The sequence below is a fragment of the Morone saxatilis genome, unplaced genomic scaffold, assembly GCF_004916995.1.
Source record: "Morone saxatilis isolate NCDOM2014 unplaced genomic scaffold, NCSU_SB_2.0 Contig18, whole genome shotgun sequence".
NCBI classification, from domain to species: Eukaryota; Metazoa; Chordata; class Actinopteri; family Moronidae; genus Morone; species Morone saxatilis.
Genome location: NW_023339740.1, coordinates 20,214,352 through 20,239,303, shown reverse-complemented (window position 1 = coordinate 20,239,303; position 24,952 = coordinate 20,214,352). Strand labels below are relative to the sequence as shown.

Sequence of the window (24,952 nt, the reverse complement as noted above, 5' to 3'; positions counted from 1 at the left end):
CGAAAATCGAATCGAATCGTGACTTTAAAATCGAAAATTAAAAAAACAACAACAATAAAGTACATTTATTATATTTATAGATTTAAAACAGTTGTTCAAGTTCGGTAGTATAAAGTTAACATTTGGTAGCTATTCGGATTAAAAGTTTGATGACATGTATTGACTTCACCAACATTGCTGAAGATTCCCCTTCACCTCAACTCCACTTTAAAGTTTCTATCAACACATCATAATTCAGAGTCTCAGTAAGTACAGGACATCACCTCACTTCTAAGACTCAATCATACAGTAAACCACTATCTGATGCCACGGAGCGGTGAAGTAGCTGGTAAACCCCTTTTTCCTAAACTTGAACAGCACAATGATGGCTGTGCATAGTAGGAGTGTGTCAGCTCAGTCGTGGTGTTTTGTTTTAATAAGAGCACCAGGCTGTGGCCTCCAAAGGAAGATACATGAGTTAACTTCCAAGGAATCACCCACAGGAAGCAACCTGTAGAAGATGTATTTAAAATTAATTAAATGTAATCCTCTTTTAGATAATTTCTCACTAGCCTGAAGGCCAGAGTCAAAATGCCAGCTGACATTAATGGCAACATCTTTCATGAAGAGTGGAAGCCCGCAGCTAGAGGCAGATCCATCAGCTTACTAGCTGACCTTCATTTAACGAGAGAGAGAGAGAGGAAGGGAGGGGAAGAGATAGGAAACTGCAAAATTAGTACAGGAGGGTAATCGCTGCTGTGTGTGTCTGTCCTCATATGCTCTCTGCAGTTTAGTTTAGGTTTGTCCTCCTGCAACTGTCCTGAATTCTTTACTTCATTCTTGTTCTTCGCCAAGAGGGTTTGAAAAGTTACTAAATCTAGTGAGGAAGTCGACAAGTTGGCTATATGATAGATTTTGTGTGTGACATAGCGAAATAAAAAGCAAGACGTTCCACGACGCACTGCCCACGTGTGCTGTGTGGACTGGGCTTAAGACTGCTCTGATAAAGCTGATCAGGAGTCAGAATTTGAGTGCGAATAACTATACATAATGCACAACTACTGTATCTAAAGCAGTGGATTCCTTAAACAATTAGGAGAAACAGCAATGTTTTCTCCTTCTTGTCTTTCAGGTGGGAAGGAGAACAAGATGCCAATTCTCATCTCCAAGATTTTTAAGGGCCTGGCTGCGGACCAGACTGAAGCGCTTTATGTCGGTGATGCCATATTGTCTGTCAATGGTTATGACTTACGGGAGGCCACACACGATGAGGCTGTGCAAGCGCTGAAGAAAACTGGCAAAGAAGTCATCCTTGAAGGTAAGATATTTTTCACTCCGAAAGAATCAAACCCAGAATTGACTGTTCGACTTGATGTAGTCTTTTCCTTTCATTGTCCTCTTTCTGTTCTGTCTCTGCTTTGCTGGTATAGCGTTCTGCAGAGTGACAGGAAACTTAACTAAGAGTTCACTATAAAACATGCTTGCAAAATATGTCCCAACTGTCTCTGCTGCATGAGAAAGTACTTCACATTTCTTTAACATAATCCTCAGAGCAGGAGAGAACAGGATTCTAATCTTTCATGAAAAAGGAGCACTTCCACCTACTCTTGTCTGCACTCCACAGCTCCAAATAGATACATAGATGGAAACAATGGGAACTTTTCATACCTTGATATTTGTTGATACATTTCTCCAGCACTGTGGTTGATTTTTTTCTTTAAGGCTAAGGCTCCTTTGATCAGACTTTCTTGGAAACATCCAAATAATGAGTAGAACTGAAACAACAAGAGGAAACCAAAGACTCAAAATTGAAGAATATTGTTGTGGCTCACACCTCTGAAGATCTCGGCATGCTAATGAGCAGTCTTCCCAAACATCAAACACTGATTTGACACTGATAGAAAGCACTTGAAGTTCAAGTCAGAACTGACGAGTGTGGAGACCTTATAGGGTGTATAGAGACCTGCTGTGAGGGAAGTTTGCAGTGGAGTCAGCAAGTGTTTGCAGGTGTTTTTCTTTTCTCCCTAACTCTAACTCATTCACGCGAGCTGCAAGAGTTAATGCATCGTATCTCTCTCCATCCTTTGACTCATTCGCGGCATGCATTACACGTGTGAATGTTTGTGTCTGCACATTTGCCTAAAAGCATCAGTCCACCAGCAGGTGTGAACAACATGGTGAATCTGAGATGTGATCTTTAGCCGTGAGGACAGGGAAAGGGATTAAAAACAATCTTCCCCCTTGCCAACTGATTGCATCACAGGAATTCTGCTTCCCCCGTTTAAAGTCACTGGGTTGAATTGTAAATTCATGAGTGTTGTTTTATACTAGATGTTACTATTCAAAAGGAATATGTTTTCATCAGGAACCATAACATTTAAGACAAAAGTGTTTTTAAAACATAAAACAGACATTTTGTTGTTTTGCTTCTGTATTGATCTATATATTCTCTGTGTGTCAAAGTCCGTGTTTTGAGCTCACCCACAGATTCTAAACAGAGGCTAACAGTTATGTTCAGTGATGTGAGGCGAGCAGACGCTTCAGACCTTAGGTGCTCTAAACAAATACCGCCAGATGAAAACCTAGTATGTACATATGTAGTGTTCAGGATCAGTGAGAGACAAATCTAAGTACTTATGTATTTTCAAAACTCCCAAATGGCTTTGAACAGGTTCAATAAACCAAAAAAGGAATTGAAAAACACCCTAAAACCAGAGTTACCAGTTTTCCATGTGACAGCATTTCTGTGGGTTAACTTGCACAGTAGGCTAGCATCAGTAACTTCAGCCAGCAGAGCAGATACAGCTAGAGCTACAGCCAGGGGAAATCATTGCAAATCCCCCTGCCTTACTTGTCCACAGTCAGGCAGAAAAGTGTTGATATCAGACAGCTCAACCAGCACTGCTCTGTGATCCGTCATGTCAGGAATCATTTCATGGGTTTCCCTTCCCCCTGAGGACCTGATAGAGGAGCGAAGAGACGAAAGAGGCTTGGAGGCTCACTGAGGGCAGAGGGTTGAGTGAGTGTGTGTGTGTGCGTGCGTGTGCGTGAGTATTTTTTTTTTGATGTCCTGTGATTGCTTTGCTTGTGTTTGTGTGTGTATGCCTGTCTGACCCGGAGATTGCAGAAAGCATATCTGTAGTGAGAAGCTTTGGAGTATTTTTAGGGAATAGAGGAAATAAAGAATTGGTCAACACTTTCGGGCTATGAGCTTTCCTACTGCAGTTTTTTAAATTCCAATTTTATTTCAAGACTACCATAAAAATACTTTTGAATACATATGACATGAAGTTCAAGTACAGTGTTTATTTTGGTTATGGCATTTTATCAAGATACTACAAAAAAAAAAAAAGCAGTAACAAATTCCTTCTTGGCACCACTACAGTGTTAAAGGTCAGGGTAACAGTCTTCCTTACATGTGCACAGCAACAAACAAGCCACCACTGCTGCGCTCAAGGCAGTTATTCATCGCTCTGTGAGATTCATAACACAGACAGCCTTGACTGAGATCAAGGAGAAACTGCTTCCATCACATTAAAATATCTGGAATATGTGAACAGTAATACTTGATTCTGTCAGATAACCACTTTCACAACATTTAAGGGAGTTACATTAGAAGACTAATTGGCATTCTGCGCTTGCGGCAGGATTTCTTCTTTATGACTCTTTTGGAAGTCAAATGGAGAATTTTTTTGAATAACCTGTATTAAACAGATTTCTTTTTTTGATCATTTAGATGAATGTAATTGTTGCAGCAGCACATGTTAAGGATTTTCATGCTGAGCTCTGCCTTGTACCTCTATTAGTATAATGATGGTGTTTTCAAACAAACTATGTATTTCTTTCAGTGAGTGCATGCTGGCTAAAATATTGTCTACGTGCAAAAGTAAAAACATCAGAAAGAAAGAAAATTGCTATTAGATTGATTTTAATAAGGGTTAAGGGTTTCCAGCTGCGCATATGTGGCACAGCTGGAAATAGTTTTACTGTCGTTCTCTTGATAGATTTTTAATAAATGATATGATTTTAATGTCCCACACGGTTGCTTAGCAGCCAACAGCAGAAGAACGAGGCCGTACTGGGCAGGTCCCAGGTGTGAGTGTGAATATTGTGTCCTCTTGCTTCTCCCAGACATCTTACCATAAATAAGAATTTGTGCAAAGTCAATCTGTCTGTGTGTAGGAAGAAAAAAAAGTGGCCTCACTATATGTTCCCGAAAAGATGCCCTCTGGTCCTCTTCCTCTGTGTTCCTGTCACACCTCACATCAAAATGGTGATGGAATAATCAATGTGTGTGTGCGGGAGAGGAACAGTAAACACCTGAGAGGGTCAGATAAATATAACAGACCAGATGAAACCATAAAACCACAGCTGCCTTCATTTCCTCCCAACGACATTTACAGCCTGACTGTGTGTGCGTGTGTGTATGGGCTCGTGAGCACACGCGCTGTGTCAATACCTGCTTGTGTATGTGTGTGTGTTTTAATAGAAAGCAATCGGCTGCATCTTCAATTGTGTGCGTGAGTGTCTTTGTGTGTATATGTGAGGAAAGAGAGAGGTGCGTAGGTCACCTCGACATTTTCCCAGTCACACACACCTTATCATCACACCTGAATGTGCTATTATATTTGAGTTAAGGATTCATTTCATACGGTGTTGCTGTCAAACAAAACTGGGAGCTAGAACTGTCAAATGTGAGAACATCATGAAACAATAAGACAAAAAAGAACAAATGCGAAATGAAAATTAAATTGGGATCCAAAGAAACTGCAGACTGAACTGAGTGAGCTAAAGTATGTAGCACTGGTCTCTGAACTGCCACTGTGTTTCTACCCTATTCTAATTTGGACTCTACTCTCACTTAAAGTGCATCCATCATTGCCCCCGGCTTGTCAGCCGAGAAGAGGTGCGTTCCACTACTGTATGGAGAAACCATGGAACGAGGAGTGTGTGTGCGTATGTGTGTGTGAAAGTAAGAGTGGGAGGTAGGGATAGCTCAATGTTAAAGCTGTTCCCTGGGCAACCAAGGTCTGACAGAACAGCACACACACAAAGTAAGCATACAAGCACATACTACACATACTCACGCACATAAAAACACAACATACACACACAAAAGGGGTAAAGAAAGGAAGGGTAAATGGGCTACAAAGGACAGGTCAGTGTAAGTGTGAGTGTGGATGACTGATAGAGAGTGTGTGCATGTGGATTTGTTCATAGGGGGCATGCTGTTCATGTATCCTGGGAGTCAAAGTGCTGGTACACCATGTTTTGTTGGGCAGGGGAAGAATGTAACACTCCGATGACTGAGATAGTGAGGCTTGTTGTGCGACGCGATAGTCTCGATGTGTGACTGTGCAGAGCTACCTCATTAGTATACCAGTTGGGGTTACTGGTTGCATATTTGACCTTCTAGGATACAGACCATGGTATGTTCAAAAGAAGGTAGTTTGTTGTGCGCCCACATCTAAATGTAAAAGTGATTCCATGCAACCACACTGAAAAGCATAACAAAATACCTGCCATCATAGAGGGGGGAGAGATGGGGATTCAAATGGGGGTAAACAGTACACAGTCTCAGCCAGTCTCTCCTCAAAGTCATCCATGATGTGTGTACACATGAAAAGCTCAAGAGAGAAGTAAAGATTTTTAGCCAATCACTGTATGAAGAGGCCATGCACAAATTATTATAATAATAATAATTTATTTGTAAAGCACTTTTCAAGCTTAAAACTTATACAGAATAAGAAATTGTTGGATGCTGCCCTTCAATCGCAACTTTAGAAAGCGGTGGGGGTCGGGGGTTTCAGACACTGATGATCTACAAGCACTTAAATTTAGGCACACTAACTGCTTTAGGCTTTAGTTTTGGCGTTTGATATTCATCAGTGGCTTGAAGGTGTAATATGTAAGAATTTTAGTTAAAAGCATTCAGAAATTAACAAAAAATATCAACAGAATGTGAAGAAATCTTTTGTTTCGTCTATGTATTGAGATATTTACTGAAGTTAGCATGCTAACCAGCTAGCTTCAGCCCATACTGTCTTGTTCACCACTTTCTCCCACTTAACTCCTCTCCTGTCCGCACTGTGTCTTTGTCGTCCATGGAGTCAGTGTCCTGGTTGGGGCTGCTGTAAATCACCTCTGTAATATATTCCCTGTTGTCAAACTGGCCTCCATCTGCCTCACAGGTTGTGTTCAGTCCCAGTCCAGCTGTGTTGGGAGATTGATGAGAGCCGTTCCGTTGCCCTCTCACTCCTCCTGCCCCTGTTCTGCTGCCCGTTCCCGCACCACTTAACACTGGCATTCCCCGCTTGGTCCTTCTTGCCCCAGGCCTGAACACCTCTTCCTCCCAGTGGTCCAAAGCTCTTTTGCTAACAGTGTAAACATAAACACTCCCCGGGTGCTGCTCCGAGCTCCCAGATCCATCCAGGCCAGCTAATAGGACTAACTGCATGGAAATCTGAGCTAACTGGCTAACGGTAGCTGCGCTTAGCAGCAGGAATATTGAGTTCTTACATATTGCACCTTTAATAAACTGTTCAAAGAGTGTTCACTGGTATGTTCACTGGCATAAACAGTAAAAGTAAAAGGCACAAACAAAGGATTGGTGATTAGAACAATAAAGATAGAGCACTGATTCTATAATCTTTAATGAATAATGAATCAATCAGATTGTTTTGTATTATTATTTCATGTGGGGAGTTTTCTCCAGTTGGCACCTATAAAGACTGAAATGTACCATTAAAACGTACATTTTGGCCTCGGTCTGATGAAAAAGTGTGACCGTCTTGTTCCATGTGGTTAGGTCCGTTTTGTACTTGGTGAGGGTGTTAGCTAAATGTGAGCCTGAATTTCAGAATTTCATTGGACATCCAGGGGAACATCATTTTCTGCATGTCTGTCTGTGCGTTTATGTGTGCGCAGGAGAGAGTGAGGGACAGAATGAGAGAGAGAGCTAGTTTCCTCTACCAAGACATTTCTGGACACTGCTGATTCTTTCTGTCTTGTCCTTTTCATTAAGGTTTTTGTTCTCAGGCTCAGTGCACACACACACACGGATTAAGTAGGCTTAGTTGTGGAAGCTCTACGGTTGCAGTCTTTCCCCTGTCTAGAACTGCTTTTAGCAGGGAGGGTACATGTTTTGGTCATGTCTTGTTAGCTGTATCAATTCTTCTGGTTTCTGTTGTCCACATTGGACTGTTGGCCAATGTGTAAGCATGAGCTATTGATCAACTTTGCACAAAGTCCAATGTGTTTGGAAAAAGGTACGTCACGTTTAAAGAAAAACACTAAACAAGTGGATTTATTAATTCAATGACAGTAAACCTCTCAAGTTCTTGGTTCATTGATTACATTGTTTGCTTCATTTAATCTGCAAACAAATGTAATCTTACTTACTCTCAAATATATTCAGAAACTTTTGCGTGATGATGTAAGAGTTGGAGTGTGAATAGTGTTAAGTGGATTTCATCTTTAAGTACTGCACTAATGACCAATGATGGAAGAAGTTGTAGAGAGCAGCAAACTCACTGCCCAGATGAAATATGTTTTACTATAAATCAACATTTTGTCACATTGTTCCTTCTTTAGGAGAAATAAAACCACCTGTGTGTCATCAGCCTGTGTGACACAAACCAAAGAGTTCACAGGGCAATCATCATGAAGCTAGACATAGAGTACATAGAAAGGTAATTCAGTAAAGACAGGTCTGCAGTACATATCGCTTAATTTGAATTTTTAATTTAATGGATTTTTAATCTGTGACTTTCTACTTTGCTTATTCGTAGATTGTGCACATATAGTCAACATTGGAGGCATTTCTTGCCAGTGAATTACCTTTCTGTGTGATCTGTTTCTATGTCTGTGTTGATCGCTCTTTGATTTGAGTCACCTGGTCTACGCACTATATATCCCTCAAAATGTACTTGTAGTGTTTTGTTTTGTTTTATCGTTTGAGTGTGCAGCGCTCTCCTTAAAAGGAGATGACATTTAGAGACAAACTCTGTTGAGCCAGAGTCATGTGTTGCCACACTGTTTAGAGCATGCCTTTCATGCAGGCTATATTTCAAATCTAACTTTTATTAGAGCTTTTGATATTAAGCCCCGGTGAACACATGGTTGCACTTTTGAGTCTATTTAATAAATGTGACTGCACCATTCCTCTAGAAGCAACTGCATTAGTACTGCTTTAAAACTATCCCAATGTGAAAATTCAATATGCACAAGCAGGAATGTGTTTCAGGAGAGCCTGAGGTGAGATTAGATTTGAAGAGGTTCGTTTGTGTCTGTGATGAGTGTTAGCTGAAGGATGCTTAGTCAGCATTCTCAACAAGAGCTAACCCAGACCTAATCTCTCTTTCTGACACACACACACACACACACACACAACTTGGGCTTTTCCCTGCATCAATTGAATTTGTATTGCGTCCATACACACACATTGATCTGCAATTGCAGTACAGTGCCCCTGTTAAACATCACCCACTTGGTAGTTACTAAGACCATGTTCGTAATATTACTTTAGTATTTGTATGTGGGTTGTTAACACAAGGACAGGACAGGCAGCCCTCCAGAAGGCCGAAGAGTGCAGACGGAGTGCAGTTTGAGTTACATTTTGCTTTGAGGGCTAAAAATCGTATTTCCTATCTACAAATCAAGCTCTTCAAGGACGTGTGAATATATCCCCTCAAAAGAAGATACATGCCATATAGTCTTTTTAAGCAAGGCCAGCAGAGATATATATCCCTGTCTCCAGCCCTATCTTCCTGCACTGATTCAAGTCTGGTTAAATGAGTGATTTATGAAATATAATGACCTTGGGGAGTAACGTTTGAAGCCCCTCGTGGGGACACAGTGTGCTGCCGATTGTCCTCGCTATTCATTCTTTGCCTAAAATTCATTCTGCACAAGTTCAGGTTCTGTTTCTGTTTCTGAGTGAGAATATGCGTCAGTCCCGTTGGCTGTTCACACGTAATATTATCTGTAAATAGGCTGCACTCATGTGTACAAGCACATGAAGTTGCACACACACATACTACGTCTACCTTTGCTGCTGATTCAGAGGCTGGCCCATATCTCTTTTGGATTATGTCAGACAGGTAGCCAGGGAGGCAAGTGAGATTTTCTTAATTTACAGTTTCCAACTGCAAATTCTCAGGTGGTGTCTGTGGGCCAAGCTGCCTCAGCCCAGTCAGATTTGTGAGAGTTTCTGTGTATTAGTTTATCTGTTAATCTGATAGGTGGCAGCAGCATGGCCCTGTGCAATCATTGTTGTCTAAAAGCGCCTTAAAACATCCTAAGAACTACTTTTACTCTCGGTTTACTTAATCAGTAGCTTTTGCGTTGTTGTCTACAGCAGGAGAATCCGGTCCTTCTGACTCTCTTCTGTGTCGGATCTGCAGGATTAGTACATTTCTTACTCTCCCCAAACACTGCCCGGTTAGCTTGTCATGCTGGATTGGAACAGTCACTGGCGTGTCCTCTGCTCAGTCTGCTGTCACATTCCTTGCTTTGCTGACTTTCACTGCCACCTAATGAAATATGTCTTTAGAAATAAGTGCACGAGGATGTCCGTTAGACAATGTTGCGGAGTTATCTGTTGCACATAAAACGTCTTCTCTTATAACTGGAAGACCAATTTAAAGTTAGAGATTGAACATACCCCCCCCCCCCCCTTTTTTTTTTTTTCTTAATTTGACCTGCCTGTCAAATTTTAATTGCTAGTTGAGAAGTGCATCTGCATGTGACATTATTCCAGTGTGGACCATGTGAAATCAAACACGGATGGTTTACTGATGAGGCTGTGCAAAATGAATGCACAAATGGTTAACTTGTCTATGTGATCAGATTCTCAACTATATATTTTTTTCTCTCTGCTCAAAATTGATACTTTTGGGAAATGTCAGTGGACATATAAATGTATGAACCCAACCAGCGTTGATACTAAAGCTGCATACAATTGGAGGACCCTTTCCAATCCAACAGTGTGGTGGTGTGTTAGTCTTGCTGCAAACTGAGTGACGTCATAACTGCCTACACTAACGTACAGTTGTGCCAATGACATACATGTACTTTATCACCTAATTAAAACTTTCTGGCTCTCGCTCCTGTGACAGTATAATTATTACTTTGAAAATAAACCTTACCCCTTGAAGCCTGACTGTATCCCTCAGCCACATCCCTCCAGTTTCTTACAAAGCTTCTCCTCAGCTCTGATAGTCTTGATTAGAGGGAAAAAAATCTTCCTATATGACTTATTTAACAGTAAAGAGAAAGGGTTTTCTCTTACTTTGAGACGTATCATTATCTACGTATAGAATTGTTTTGTAGAGCAGTATAGCACAGAGTGCAGGTCCATTAAGTCTGATCTAATTGGCAACTAAATTAAATTCTATTCAATTTGGTGGTTCAGTTGACCATTGTGTATTTCATAATCTTCACTGATCCTGGGTAGTCTCATTTGGAAATCAAATCTTTTTGTGTGAGGTGAGTGAAGCTGTCTGTGAAACGGAGGAATGAGAGAGTATTTATGAATATGAGTCTGGAAAGAAATGCCTGTACATTTTCCAGTGTGCAGTATCTGACAGGGAAAAAAATTTGCCCCTTCTCTGCTTACATTTCACCACTGCACATTTGATGCCAACACACACAAACAGACTTAAAACACACACATTGTCTACTTAAGTCGCCAGCTTCACAGTATATTGTAAGATGATGAAAATAATGCTGACTTTGTGAAAGAATACATTTCCACTGGTGGGAGCACCGTTAGAATACACATTCTTCACACTGACCTACATAAGTTTATGTTGTCCCCGTTTGCCTGCCCTGGTCTTTTTTCCTGATTGAAAAACCTTCAGTCTAGTATTCCTACATATCTACCAGATTTGGGCCAAGTCATCCTTAAATAGTCTGTGAATGTAGGGTCTCCCTGGACACAACAAGGTGTGTGCTGTTATTGACTATGTTTCTGGCACTGAGAACTAAATCCCACCCATCTGGTGCTCCAGTTCTTTAAAGTAAACACAATCACAAATGTAGCCGTCGCTCAGGAAAGTCAAACCTTTTTACTTTCTTGCTAGAAGTCCAAAATCAGCAGCAGTGGCTCATGCACCCATCAGCCGTAACATTATGACCAGTGACAGGCGAAGTGAATATCACTCGTTATCATGGGACCTGTCAGTGGGTGGGATATATTAGGCAGCAAGTGAACATTTTGTCCTCAAGTTGATGTGCTGGAAGCAGGAAAAATGAGCAGCGTGAGGATTTGAGCGACTGACAAGAGCCAAATTGTGATGACTAGTCGACTGGGTCAGAGCAGATTCAAAACTGCAGCTCTTGTGGTGTGTTCCCGGTCTGCAGTGGTCAGTACCTATCGAAGGTGGTCCAGGGAAGGAAAAGTGATAAACTGGCCATGGGCAGTCGAGGCTCGTTGATGCATATGGGGAGCAAAGGCTGGCCCACATGTGTTCTGATCCAACAGACGAGCTACTGCTGCTCAGATTGCTGAAAAAGTGAATGCTGGTTCTGATAGAAAAGTGTCAGAACAGTTTGTTGCATATGGGGCTGCATAACATTATGACCTCCAGGGTGCCCAGGTGGTCATAATGTTACGGCTGATCGCTGTATATTAAATATTGTATTATCATGCCAGGACAGTTTTGCTGTCATCTAGCTTCTGTCCTTAGTTTTGTTTGTGTAAGGTAAAAATGACAAAGAATGTTAGCACAGTAAAAATAAATGTTAAATTACTACATAACTTTTTTTGCAGTGTTGTAAACTTGATGTCACTAAGCGTTACACTCTTAAAAACGTTTGATAGAAACAAGCAAGAAGGAGCAACAAAGTCAATTTATAGTGTGTGTATTTAAATCAGATTGTCATTTGATGTATTCAGAGCATAATTACTGTCCACAGCACTCATCTTCTGTACTTTAGGGTGTACTGTAGCTGTTTCTGTTCTGAATTTCTGTGTGTATCCCTGCTGTGAAACCTTTAACCCTCTGGACACAAAGCTTGGTTCCTTTTCCTTCAGAGCTGCTGGCCCGTGAGGACATTGTGCTTAGGCTAGCCGAGGGAATGGATTAACCCACAAAATAACATAGCTTTATTAAATCACAATTCACCCTCAGACCTCCCCTCTCTCTGTGGCATCCAGTTTGCTTAACAGGCCCCTCTGAACCCCACTGCCCCGATCTGGGGCCCCTGATAAATTGGTGGCCCAGTCTTTGTGCCACTCTGTCACTTCATTACAGGCTTAAACTCCACTGAACCATCTCACAGTATTGTGCAGCCTGTGCAGTTTGGGGTTGGAGGAACGGGGTGTAATAGGCATAAGTGACAATAAGGCATAAATGCAGCCATTACTCAGAAATGAATGATTTAATACATGAGAAACAGAAACAGGTTGAAAACAGTTGAAAAATTACTTTTTCACCTTTTCTAAAAACTGCTGATGTACCAGTCAACCTAAATGTATTATTTCCTGTTAACTTTTACCGCTGAGTTTTCAGCATGGCTGCTGAGTATTTAATATATACACTTGCATATAATAACCAACAATATTTTCTATATTTTATGCATCATTCTACCATAACTTTTCAGTGACATTTATAAACTGTATCAGTGTTTTCTTAAAGCCCCTCTCTATTCAAAATTGAGGCAGCAGAAGTTGAAGTTTACATTACTTTCATTTGCGTCATTTCGAATAAAAATGAACTGTAGATGAGGTGTAAATGAGGTTCATTCAACTCGCACAGCAAGTGACTGCCTTGAATCACACCAAGCCAATATACGTGAACCTATAAATGGAAAATTGAGTTTCTTCACAATTTAGGCAGGAAACAGATCTCCAGACACAAAATTTAAAAGAAAAGTTGGAAAGTAAAGTGGAAATGTGTGCAGCTGAACCTCCCTTTCACTCTGTTCTTGTCCTTTGCCAGATCCTGTTCAAGTTTCCTTCACTTTCACTTTGTTGAATTAGGATAATTAACTCTCCTGACACACTATGCAAAGTAATCAAATCTGTGCTTTGGCAGTGTGTGAATTAGTTTAAAAGTCTGATTTGGTGTGCTCTGCCCTCTCTCTCACTCTCACCCTCTCTCATGCTATACCTTACACTCCCCGAGGTTGGCGTTTATCCATGAATTTAATGAGATGGGCTATAGGAATGATGAACCTATCTAAATCATTCAGAACAGGGGAAATCTTCTTCGGCTGACTGACACTGCCAGAAAGAGACACATTCATTTGCGAAACACTGGGGACACGTAAACCCGTACATGAGCTCACACAGATCACTGAAAGGAGGCATGGACGTACACTTTATTTATTTGCGTGTATACACACATCCCTCAGGGTTCTGTAAGCCAGAGTAGAAAACATATGCATTTCTTTATACTATAGATCTTGACTGATATTTTTAGGGCTGATATAGAAATAAACAAATCAGATTTTTTTTAAAGAATCCCTGAAAGCTGCTCTAATCTGTATATTAACAATATATAAACTGACTAATGGGTAACAGTGAACCTTGTCCCTCTAGTAGACATTTATGAGCAGTATTGAAATAATACACGTTTATAATACACTATAATGTAATGGTTAAGCAGGTATGTGTTTAATAATGTATTTGTCAACAATATAGCTATTACCCACACCCACTGCTGTAGAAATTATGATAATAATATCTGTATACATCACTACCTGCCAAGAATCAAACAGCAGACAAAGAAAAGCTAACGGCTGGTTGGAGTTTGTGACAACTGGAGACCAAATCCAGAGCTACAGTTAAAGGAGAGTGACATTTATCGGATGACAGAAACACGACTCCAAACTGAGTAAAATAAAGGTTTTTTCTTGGTTATCAAAAGTATCTGCTCTCACTGGCTGTAGCTCATTATATGGCTCCCCCAGTCATCTCCAACACGACCAGATATTTAGCCTCCTAGATATTTTTCTGGCGTCGGCGAGCTCTTGTCGAGCCTGCGGGTCACGTTGTTTAACACTTCACACAACGTGATCCTCCTCACAGGAGCGTGCGCCAATTTGCCTCCGATCTGGGGGCATTTGTCGGCGATCTCCCAAAATATTTGGCAAGTGGAAAATCCGGGATAAAATTGCAATTACATTGTGCACTCGACATCACCTGCCAACATATACACTGTTTTGTTCTGAACAACCGTGCTGATGTATCGGCCACATTTAACTCTGCACGTGTTCCTGCTAGCATTCATACATTTGTTAACTACATCTATAAAATAAAATCTTAATTAGTTTAGTTGCATCCTTCTTTTCAGAATCCACAACTTTTCAAAATTTTAAAATAATCTAATTCATGATTGGTAGACTTAAGTGGGCTCAGTCGTTCATTTTTTTTATTTGTTTTTACCTCAGTTGACCTCAGTGTACTGAATGAAAACAGCATGTGTTCCATAGTGTTTCAGTTATTTATGGTGTTTTGGCCCAAGACATCTTTCCTTGTTGGTGGTGTAACATTGGGACATTCTTTGCCTGACATGGTTTACAGAGCCAACAGCATGCTTCTGAGGTCGCTGACTGGCCAATGACATTCCTGCTGCTCCCACGGTAACCAGTGGCGGGGGGAGAAAGGGCTGGTGTTTAGCTTTAGTTTAGTTTGTTTCGCCTTTGACAAGCCAATGGCGCTTTTATTCCTACCGCCAAGTCAAGAAGCATGTTAATGACTGTCAACTACATCAACCTGATGCTTTTCTGATTGCAGACTTTCATTTTACTGTAATTTTCCTGAGACCATCTAAGTGTAGGCGGACTGTTGGGTGGATGTAGAGAGTTTGTGTGTGTGTGTGTATGAGACAGTCAACACAATGAAAATTATTGGCATTGAAAGTGAAGTATTGAAAATTTAAACTTGTGCTTTGGCAACTCGGACTGTCCAGGGAGCTGGAAAAGAAAAGGAAGAAGCTTTTCAAACCAGAGTTAAGTGAATTGTGTCAAAATAGAATTGGTTGAAAATGTCTGGTCAGGATTTGTGAGGTTCAATGTAAAGACTTTAGCAGGAAAAGCTTAGTGGCAGATTCTGCAGAAGAAGCAAAGAAAGTCCTCATACACACACACATGCACACACACACACACACACACACACGCGCAGTACAAAAGTAGTTTCACTGGCTGCCAGATAAGCTAAAGTAATAACAGTGCCATCTCAGCTAATTTTAGCTCTGTATTGAATGTGCCGCCACTAGTATTCATGGCAACATTTCTGGCTGAGCTTAGCTGTACGCTCGGTCTCTCTCTATTGCCTGTCTCACTCTTCCTTATTCTCTTTTCGTGATCTCAGTTTTTTTTCCCATCTTTCTCTTTTCCATGTTGTTCAGTCCTTTCCTCCTCTCCTTCGATCCTGCACTCCCTCCCTCCTCTCATTTTCATTCACCACTCTGTTTGAAAGCGATCTCGTCCCATTTGTTGTGCGGGGCCACAGCTAATGCATGACCTTTCTAACCTGGGGAAACACCAATGCGAACATTTCCACAAGTTTTTTTATTTTTTTTATTTTTTGGAATAGTAAAGTCTCTTTACAAAAAGTAAATAAATCGCCTTTATACGTGCTATGATTGGTGTTTTTCCCCCAGCCTATTCTGTTGTGCAGTTTGTGCAGCATGAAAAACAGACATAAACCCAGACATGCATAATAAAGAGTAATGACCACTGAGAATAGAGCGCTGTTTACATGCCAGATATTAGTCATGCTTGTATTCTCTCTCCTGACTTTCTGAGTGTAGGGCTAGTTGCATGACTGCGACATCTTATCATATACGGATAGCTATCACTGAAGTGCCTGTCTTTACCTGTCTGGCTGCACTGTGATTCCTGGGACTGGGACTTTATTAAAAAAAATCCTGCAGCGGTTTTTGTTTTTATTCAGTATAGTTGCAAAGTTCAGGAGATCTTCTACGATGGCTTCCACTCAAAACAATAATAATACGCAATCCCATTTACATTCCCGGTCTTGTGTCCTGGCCTGCCATATTGAGATTGACCACATCAATTTTGAATGGCCTTGGTCCAGCAACAAGGAAGCAGTTGGCTACCCCGTGGTACAAACATCAATGGGTTGGCACAAGAACAAATGGACAGAAGCTCATTTCCATGAAACATTACGTATGCAAGTTGACAGCTACTTCAAAGCTGTAGCTGGTACATATTGGTTGCTCACTGCTTGATACGTGTTCCCAGTCTTCACATCCCCAATACATCTGGTTTTGTCTACAAATGCAATTTTTTTTTTTTTACTCGGGACATTGAGCTGATTCTGCATAGTGTAAATGAGGCAAGTAAACAAGTGAAATTCAGAAGTAGAAATGGGAGACACTTCTACATTAGGGTCATGTAAGGTGGGTGTATGTACCGACTAGTTCGTACAACTTCAGTGCACTACTAGGATACCTATATGTCTGGGTAAAAATTGAAATACCTGTGACTTCGAGTTTTGGTACCAATGCAAAATGTAAAAACCTTGTTAATTTGAGGAAACAAACTTTCTGTATCTAACCAAGTTGTCAGAATTCTCTAACACAAGCATCCATCATAGAAATTTGCCAAAATAAAATCAAACAGGCTGATTTAAATCCAGAACTATCTGTCAAAGTAAAAAGGAGTACAAACAGAGAGTTCAATGAAAGATTTTTGTACTCTATGCTACAGACACCAAGCCAGTTATCTAACAAGTAATGAGGGTTGATGCACTACACCATAAATATCTTTTTGGACTTTGTGTTCATTTGTGCGTGTGTGTGTGTGTGTGCACTACTTAGCCAAGTGTATGAGTGTTTGCGTTAAACCCAGACTGTGTGTGGGTCGTAAATGTTTGTCCCAGGAAACCATACTGGTAGACCATATATGAAAAGGACGCTGTTAACCCAGCAAGGAGTAAGTAAGTGTGAGAGTGTGACAGAGTATAAAAGGCAGCCATTTCATTTCAGTTTCAATACTCTTAATCCAAAGGAGGGGGGGGGAAGAGCCATTCTTCTAAATGATTCTTCATAGATCTGAGAGAAAAACCTTTAATGGTGATACATTTTCAGCTTTCAGACATTGAAAAAGCCAAAGCGAACTGAAAGGGAACTGAGATTAGAGACAGATTGGAGATCCAGGAGAATATCATTGAGAGAGAATACGAATTTTCAAAAGGAAAAGAGGTGCAGCCAGGAAGACAGTTACTACTCAGCTGACTCAGAGGAGCTACTGTATGTTTATAGTTTTCAGCATTTAGGTCATGCCCTTTTCTGCAGCAGTTTAAGGCTCCTTCAGACATACACTGTAATCCCTAAATGCTTTTCCAGTTTTAAATTTTGGCATCATGTTTGAAAAAGAACATCAGTAGCTGTTTCTATAAAGGTGTATATAAGTGTGTGTGCGAACAATCCCTCACCTTGCTAATCATAACACATAACTTTCTGTGATGCCTCTTCTCACGGCTTAGATTGCTGGATGCCAAACGTGTGAGCATTACATCCGCGTAGCGGTCATGCCCTTTCAACATGACACTGTTCCACAATGTAGACCTACGTGTGAGAGCTAAAAGCCATTACTTAGACCGTCAGATGAAACCAGAAGGGAAAGCAGATTTACAGTGGGTGAGAAGGCGTGTTAGGGGTGCTCAGAGTTCTCCCTCAAAGACATTTCATGCGGACTTTTGACCCTCTCTTCAATCACTGAGTCACTCTGCCACCTCTTGATGGAAAAGAGGAATACAAATCTGAATTACATGTACACTGTGAAATGAAACCATAAAAGAAAAGGAGCCACTACACAATCCTAGATATGATATACTTGCTGTTTTAACAAAATAATTGTACGGCTGCTTGACTGGCTGGCAGGGGCTCTATTTTGGGAGTGGTGGAAGCCCCCTTCTTTCATTCTTGTTGTCGTGTGCAACTTGCCCTCTGGCTACATGCCTCTTGTACTGTGCAAGAAGAGCACTTCACACTTCCCCAGTGAAACCAAAGCTCTGCCTTCAGCATTCAGCCTCATGCCTTGCCATGTCCTCTGGGCTATTTTTATTCCAGCAGTGGCTACCTCTGCCAAACCCATACCGCAGCCTACTGGACTGGAGCTGAAGCCATGTGTGTTTCTGTGTGTGTGTGTGGTGTTGTTGGTTGTGGAGATTCCGTATGTAGGTGTATGTAGGTGTGTGTGTGTGAGTGGTAAAACTGCATTAAAAAGATGAGAGCAGAGCAGAGCTGGGTGATGTGGCAAAGTATCACAAATTAATTTGGTAACAGTAGATTATGTCCCATAAAACATGTAATTATGGACCTTAGGGTTTGGGAAGGTGATCGTGGTCTGCAGATTTCCCCGGTTCATATTTGGCTGGGGTCCTTTGTTGCCCTTCCCTTTCCCTCATTTCCTGTGATTTCTCTCTCCTCCCTCCCCTGCTTAATAAACAAGTAATTATGGGTTGCAATAGTGTAGTGTATTCATTGGGAAACAAAAGGGAAAAAATGCATTTTTGAAGTAATTATGGTAGAAAACAATAAGAGTAAGAATTGATTATGTATTTATTTATTTATTTATTTTTGGGGGGGGGTGTCCCTGATTTATAAATCCCACAAAGCTCCTATAAATCCTGTAATGTAAATATAGGATACAATAATATACCAAAGGGAAGAAGGTACAATTAGACGAATGAATAGTGCGATTTCTGTCATTTCATCAAACGTCATTGGATTATCAATGACATCTAAAGTCTAATCTAAAATCTTGAGATAAATATTAAGATATTAACATACTGAGAATTTGGATGATGAGTTCCAACACACAGCTGGAGGGAATCACATCCCTTCACTGCCTCCAGCTGGTGCTCAAGACATGCCATGTCGGAATCACCCAAATAAAACAAGATACAAGAAGAAAGGTTTTAAAATACCTAATTCACCTGGTTATATTTGCCATGTTAGGAATAATGTTTTCTTCATAAAAGACCATTCTAAGCCCTACATACAGTGACAGAGAATTTTCCACGCATGAATCTCTGCACCTTTTTAAACCCGTTCTTAAGTACTGCCACAGTTTTCAACTCATCTCTGAACCTGGAGGCTGCATATTCATTTCCCACATTCCCTTTCTCTCCCTCCTCCGTACTTCTTCTGCCTGTCCGTTTTATCTAATTCTCTCTCCCTCTCTCTCTCTCTCTCTCACACACTCTCTCGCTTTGCTTCAGTGAAATACATCAAGGAGATGTCGGCCTTCTTTAAAAGCTCGGGGTCCCCTGGGGCTGCCCTCCCCTGGGACTCTCCCCCCTCCACACCTCAGAGGGGCACGGAGCTCTCACCCGCTGAGGTGAAGGAGCCCCGCAGCATCCCGCTGAAGATGTGCCAGGTGACACGAAAACAGTGCCCCCCGGACACAGAAAACAGGTACTGTATGTTAAGAGTTAACAGCTTTATGTCATTTTTGATTTTCAATTGATACATTTCTTTAAAAAAATCTGAGTCAAACCTGAACAGAACGGCTTACAGAGAATATTGTAAAAGGGACTTACTCACACATTCTCTTTGTTAATATCTGAAGCTTTTCTCTCTTTCTCTGTCATTCGTCTTTTATTCCTCTAACTGCCTCTTTTTTTCCCCATCTCCTCTTTTGTCCTCCTGCTTGCCTCTCTCTCTCTCTCTCTTTCCTTCTCATCTCATCTGCCAGGTATTTCGAGGTGATTTCATCCAGCAGAAAGAACTCTGTGTTCCTGCGAGCAAAAGACCCAGCCATGGCCCAGTCCTGGTACAATGCCATCCTGGCTGGTGCTGCCAACCTTTTACCCCGAGTGAAGGAGGAGATGAAGACCATGCAACCTGGCATGGAGGTCAAACATCTGGGCTGGATTACAGAGCAGGTATGCAAGCATACAAACGTCTTATCTTTTTTTATATATATATATATATATGTTACATGCGTTTGTGCCCTTTTTCATGTCTTCCTGAGGCAATGACAATTTTCAGCTCCAGTGGACAATAAAGTTGAATCTTAAATTGCATGCAGCAACACAGAAATAGAGGAAGTACATAAAATTTAATGCACCGTCGCGTAACAACCTGAACCCAGACTCACAACTGCACCCTACTGATATCCATGAGCATTACTGTCATAAATGTTGAATGTACCGTAACCGTTAAGTACCATATGAGTGGGTTTAAATGATGTGTGCAGGTGACCCAGGGTCCAGAGAGACCAGTACTGGCTGTGTTGACTGACAGAGACCTGCTCCTGTACCCGTCTTTGCCTGAAAGCAAAGAGAGCCTCAACAGCCCCACCAAGAGTCACCCGCTCATTGCTACCAGGTTGACACGCACAAACACCTGCATATTGTACACATACACCACACACAGAACCAGATGTTTACATGCTCTCTCTTTTACGCAAAGAGATTCACACAACGTAAAACATACATTCGGCTTTTAATAAACTTAGTAGATCCGTTCTCCGACCTGAGCAGCCCAGTTTTGAGTTAACAGATCTTTCCGTGGCTGCTTTTGGCCCAGTCAAAGAGCACATGCTCACTCTTTCCATAAATGGACTATTGGACGTTTTGCCACATAACGTCACATTCATTTGGAAAACATTAGTGCAACCAGAACCTATGAGTCATGTGTTTTTCCTCCCTTCTTTTTCTCCTGTGCTCGCCACATCTCCCTTTTCACTTCTGGAACACACAAACCTGCATACTCCTTTATTCTGGCCCATCTGTTTCTATGAACCTTAGTTACCCCCTCTTTCCCATCCCCGTTTTTCCTCATACTTTGTCCTCTCCCCTTTCAGATTGGTCCACTCTGGCCCAGGAAAAAGTTCTCCTCTCCTGGACTCTGACCTCTCATTTGGCCTGCGTTCAGGCACTAAGCAAGGAGTGGAGACCCATGTGTTCAGGGTAGATTCGGCCAAGGAGCTGTCCACCTGGACTCACCTGCTGGTGGAGGGTTGCCACAATGCTGCTGAGCTCATCAAGGAGGTCACTACGGGTACAGAGATTTGTTTGACTCTCAGTTCTATCTTCTTTGTTGCTACACAGTTTCTCCACCTACAAGTAGAACATTCAAATTTTGTTCTGAACTATCAGAGGGCACAAGGAATTGGCCAGAAATAATATTTGATTGTCTTTGAGCGTTTCTCTTCCTTGCCTGAGTGAGCAGGGAATCACACATCCAAGACTCAAGATTTGACTCCCACTGGGGTCACCCTTTTGTAAAAATGAATCTTCTTATGGTACTCTATTAGTTGTTCAAAGTAAGAGCCTGTTCATGATGAGTATCGGAAACAAAAGTGCTTAGTTATGTAAGCATTAGTAAGCTATAATAACTCCAACGTGTATATAAAAAATACATGCACAACAGTACATTAGTACTATATAAGTAGATCTACCCCCCTGAAAGACATCATTGTATCAACAAAAAGTGCTCTGAATGAGGATGATCTAAATGAATAAAAGGAGTCCCTCTACCACAACTCCGAACACAAGACTGCTGTAAAAGACCTGTCAACATTGATTGACAGGTCTTTCACACTGACTAATGCAAGTGAATCGTAGCTGTAATGTTTTTGATTCTGTTAAAGATTAGTTTGCAATAAAACATGTATATATTTTAATTCTGGTCTGTTGAAAATCTAAATTGTGTTCATATGGAGCAATTTAATCCAAACAATTTCTGCCTCGGGCACAAGACATGTTTTTCTCTTCAACACAGACATCTCAATACACTATAGGAGCATGTCTCACAAAGCAGGATTAGGAGTTATAATTGATTGTTTCTTGCACAATGATTTAGGGACTGGACTCTTGAGCACAATGTCCTCAATCTCTGGAGATTTCTTCTGGCTACATGTTTATAAAAGACTTGAACTGGGTTTTAGAAAGCTTTTTGTAATAGCTTTTTATGAAAAGCTTGAGAGGAGACAAAACAAATCAAAGTTTCTTCTGAAAACTAATTCTTCTGTGAGACAAGCACCAGTTCACATACAGTGCAGTGTAGTAATGTTGTTACACTGCCCTCTGCTGGTAGTGTTAGGTGGTGCAACAGACTTTCGGCCTAAAACCTAAAATGCTTTATTTTTAGTAGTAGGACGAGTTCCATTTAACTAAAATCTAGACGTATTCTCTTTTCTTAACAATAAGCATTATATATTTCAGTGCTCCAAGGTGTACACAGGATACAGCCAAGAATTCTGGGCTCTGCATCCACACCATAACACTTGAGCTAACAACAAAAGAATCCAGATTTATTTAAAAACAGTTTCAGCTGAGCACTGTAAAAGCATTACATTACCTTCCTTTGTTCTGCCTCTATGTGACCCCTGTTTTGTTTTCTACCCTGGCAGCCTGTAGTTGGAATGGGAAGGAGTGTACCCTGGGGGTGCACATTGATGAGGGTTTCACACTATTCACAGAAGAAATGGGTGTCAGGAAAAGTGTCCTGCTCCAGCAGCCCTTCGAGCGCCTAAGAATGTCCTCAGACGATGGAGTTCGCATGATGTTCCTTGACTTTGGAGGCCCTGAGGCCGAGATTGTAAGTTAATGTTGTCCATTAGACTTTCTCAGTATATAGTATTTTAATATTATTAAATTATAACCATATTGAGCTGTTCTATTCCGAAAAATCTAAATACCAGCTACGATTTCTAAGGTCATGAATGAACTACCAGTGTGATATACAGTATTACGAAGCTCATATTCACATTCTTATTCTGACTTTTTTCTCTTTCACATATCATGCTCTCCAAACTCTATCTCTTCTTTCAGCAACTGGACCTCCACTGTTGTCCCAAGACCATAGTCTTCATCATCCACTCTTTCCTGTCTGCTAAGGTCAAGCGACTTGGCCTCCTGGCATGATGATGGCCAACCATCCAGAACATCAGCAATAGGAATATTCAATAAAACACACAGCCCAGAAGACTCTGAAAGACCAGATGTGGCCCAGGAAAAGATGCTGACTAACCCTTTCTTTTCAGTCTTCCTAGGCCTTTAATATTATCAGCTCTGGTCAGGCACCCCCCTGGTTTTTCTAGGGGAATGAAGAGAAAACTACAGCATTGATGGACCTTTTTTGTTGAACTCATAGTTGTAAGGTAAAGAGAGGTTTTACAGATGGTGTAGCAGCCATTTAAAGGATCGGACATCTGTCAGATATGTTACGATAGGTCATGACACTTTATGATGACAAACTGTGTGAATACAACAGCCTGCATCTTAATGTTTCTAAGCTTGAAGTCCCAACAGTTTTATGTTTTTTGCCCCATTGTTCAGTTTTATTTTGTTTAATGAGTCACGGCAGGCCTTTGTCACGAGCATCCTTTCATCTTTCAATCTTTGCTTTATGTGCTGTGAGCAGTCATAACAAAAGTTATTTCACAAATGTCCTGATTGATGTTGGACAAACATTTTCTTTTATAAAGGCAGCTTCAGTGGAGTGACGGAATGACATGACTGATCACTACATGATCAATAGTTTGTACTGAACAATGTACAGAACACCACTACAATGTTATGCTTTTTTAATGTGGACGCTTAAGTTGCCTTTAAGACAACTTCCAAATGCCAAATTATATATATTTTTCATTGCAGCTGAATTTGTTCTTATTTTATTTTCATCTCCCGCCCTGTTTTAAGCTTATAATACATGGCCTAACAAAGAAAAATGACTAACAGAGTATATTATGAAAGGCTTTTTAAATTGTGTTTTATTTTAACCAATAAAGTAGATACAAACTTGCAATCTTCCTAACAAAAAAGACACCTATCCTAATAAGAGCTGTGTGAGAGTCCTACCAGCAAAGGCTTTCCCGTAATCATGTATTGATGACAAGCAGTTGGCTGAAAGAGTACCAGTCCAGCTAAGCTACTTCTGTATGGATAAGCTACAAGTACAGAGTTCAGCTCTTAAATGAACCTATTATATAGTACAGTGTTTTTTTCTGTACTTCATAATTTAATCACCAGAGTGGACAAACAGGCTTCATCAGAAATCACTGATGTTGCATTTTTACACAGCTTGTCCAACATTTTAATATTTTAATTTACCATATAAAAGATGTTGAGTTGTTTACATCATAAAGTGTTTGATTGTTTGTTTTTGTGTCAGCTGAACATCCACAACTTGGGGCCTTCTCTCTGTGACCCACACTAAACAGACTTGTATTAATATATATTTCAAAACTAAACCTTGTTTGCTTTCAAAAAATAAAATGTATTGTATATTCTTATTTAAACAATGGTGTGCCTTGCAGGGTTGTTTGTATATAAACATGTAATAAACTTTGTTAACTTTTATTTTTTAATTTGCATGTGCTTTATTTACACTGCATAAATGTCACTCTTCATTATTTTGCTCCATAGAGCATTTTAGCATCTTTCAGATCTTTGTTTTGGTTTTCCAGCCTGCAGCTTTACTGTGACAAACCTCTTTTTCAGCAGCAGCAGGCATCTGTTTTAAGTAAAAAACACAAAAAAAATAACAAATAAGTTTAAGTTTAAGAGCCAGATTTTCCCTTAGAGTTTGGTAGAAAACAAAAACAGAGCTAAAAGGTGTGAATATAATGTACTCAAAATGAATACCAATGTTCTGTGTCTGTTGGATATTTAAACAGGCATCTCTTTGCTGACATGTTACCCAGAACAAGTGCCAGTATGTTTTCAGCTTGTTCTGCACCGCTGCCAAGTGGCCCAACAAATCAATTAAAGCAGCTTGAAAGGTGTTTGGTGTGAAACTTCTGCACTGTAAAAAACACGGGCATTGCGTTAGTTACATCAGTCACTGATGCTTCTGAAGCTTGAATGTACGGCTTGCCATCATCTTGGGAGTGGATAAAAAATAAATGGTGGAATCACACCTGTCAGTCAAGCACACACTCTCAAATCATATTTGTACTTGTTTCTTAACTCTCTAATAGCCTGATGTCTCTCAAAATGGAAATCAAAACATCATTAGGAGTGAAATGAGCTATTGTAACC

General features: G+C 40.7%; 1 protein-coding gene across 1 annotated transcript in view; it reads left to right on the top strand.

Annotated features, from left to right (window-relative positions):
• snta1 (syntrophin, alpha 1) overlaps positions 1–24,271 on the top strand; it is a 31,169-nt gene extending 6,898 nt beyond the window's left edge. Inside the window, exons 2-8 of the mRNA XM_035661630.1 lie at positions 1,112–1,297; positions 19,181–19,376; positions 19,657–19,846; positions 20,161–20,291; positions 20,770–20,966; positions 22,321–22,508; positions 22,742–24,271. Coding sequence (XP_035517523.1) covers positions 1,112–1,297; positions 19,181–19,376; positions 19,657–19,846; positions 20,161–20,291; positions 20,770–20,966; positions 22,321–22,508; positions 22,742–22,834 — 1,181 coding nt within the window. The 3' untranslated portion in view covers positions 22,835–24,271. The remainder of the gene's footprint in view (positions 1–1,111; positions 1,298–19,180; positions 19,377–19,656; positions 19,847–20,160; positions 20,292–20,769; positions 20,967–22,320; positions 22,509–22,741) is intronic.
• The last annotated feature ends 681 nt before the right edge of the window (positions 24,272–24,952 follow it).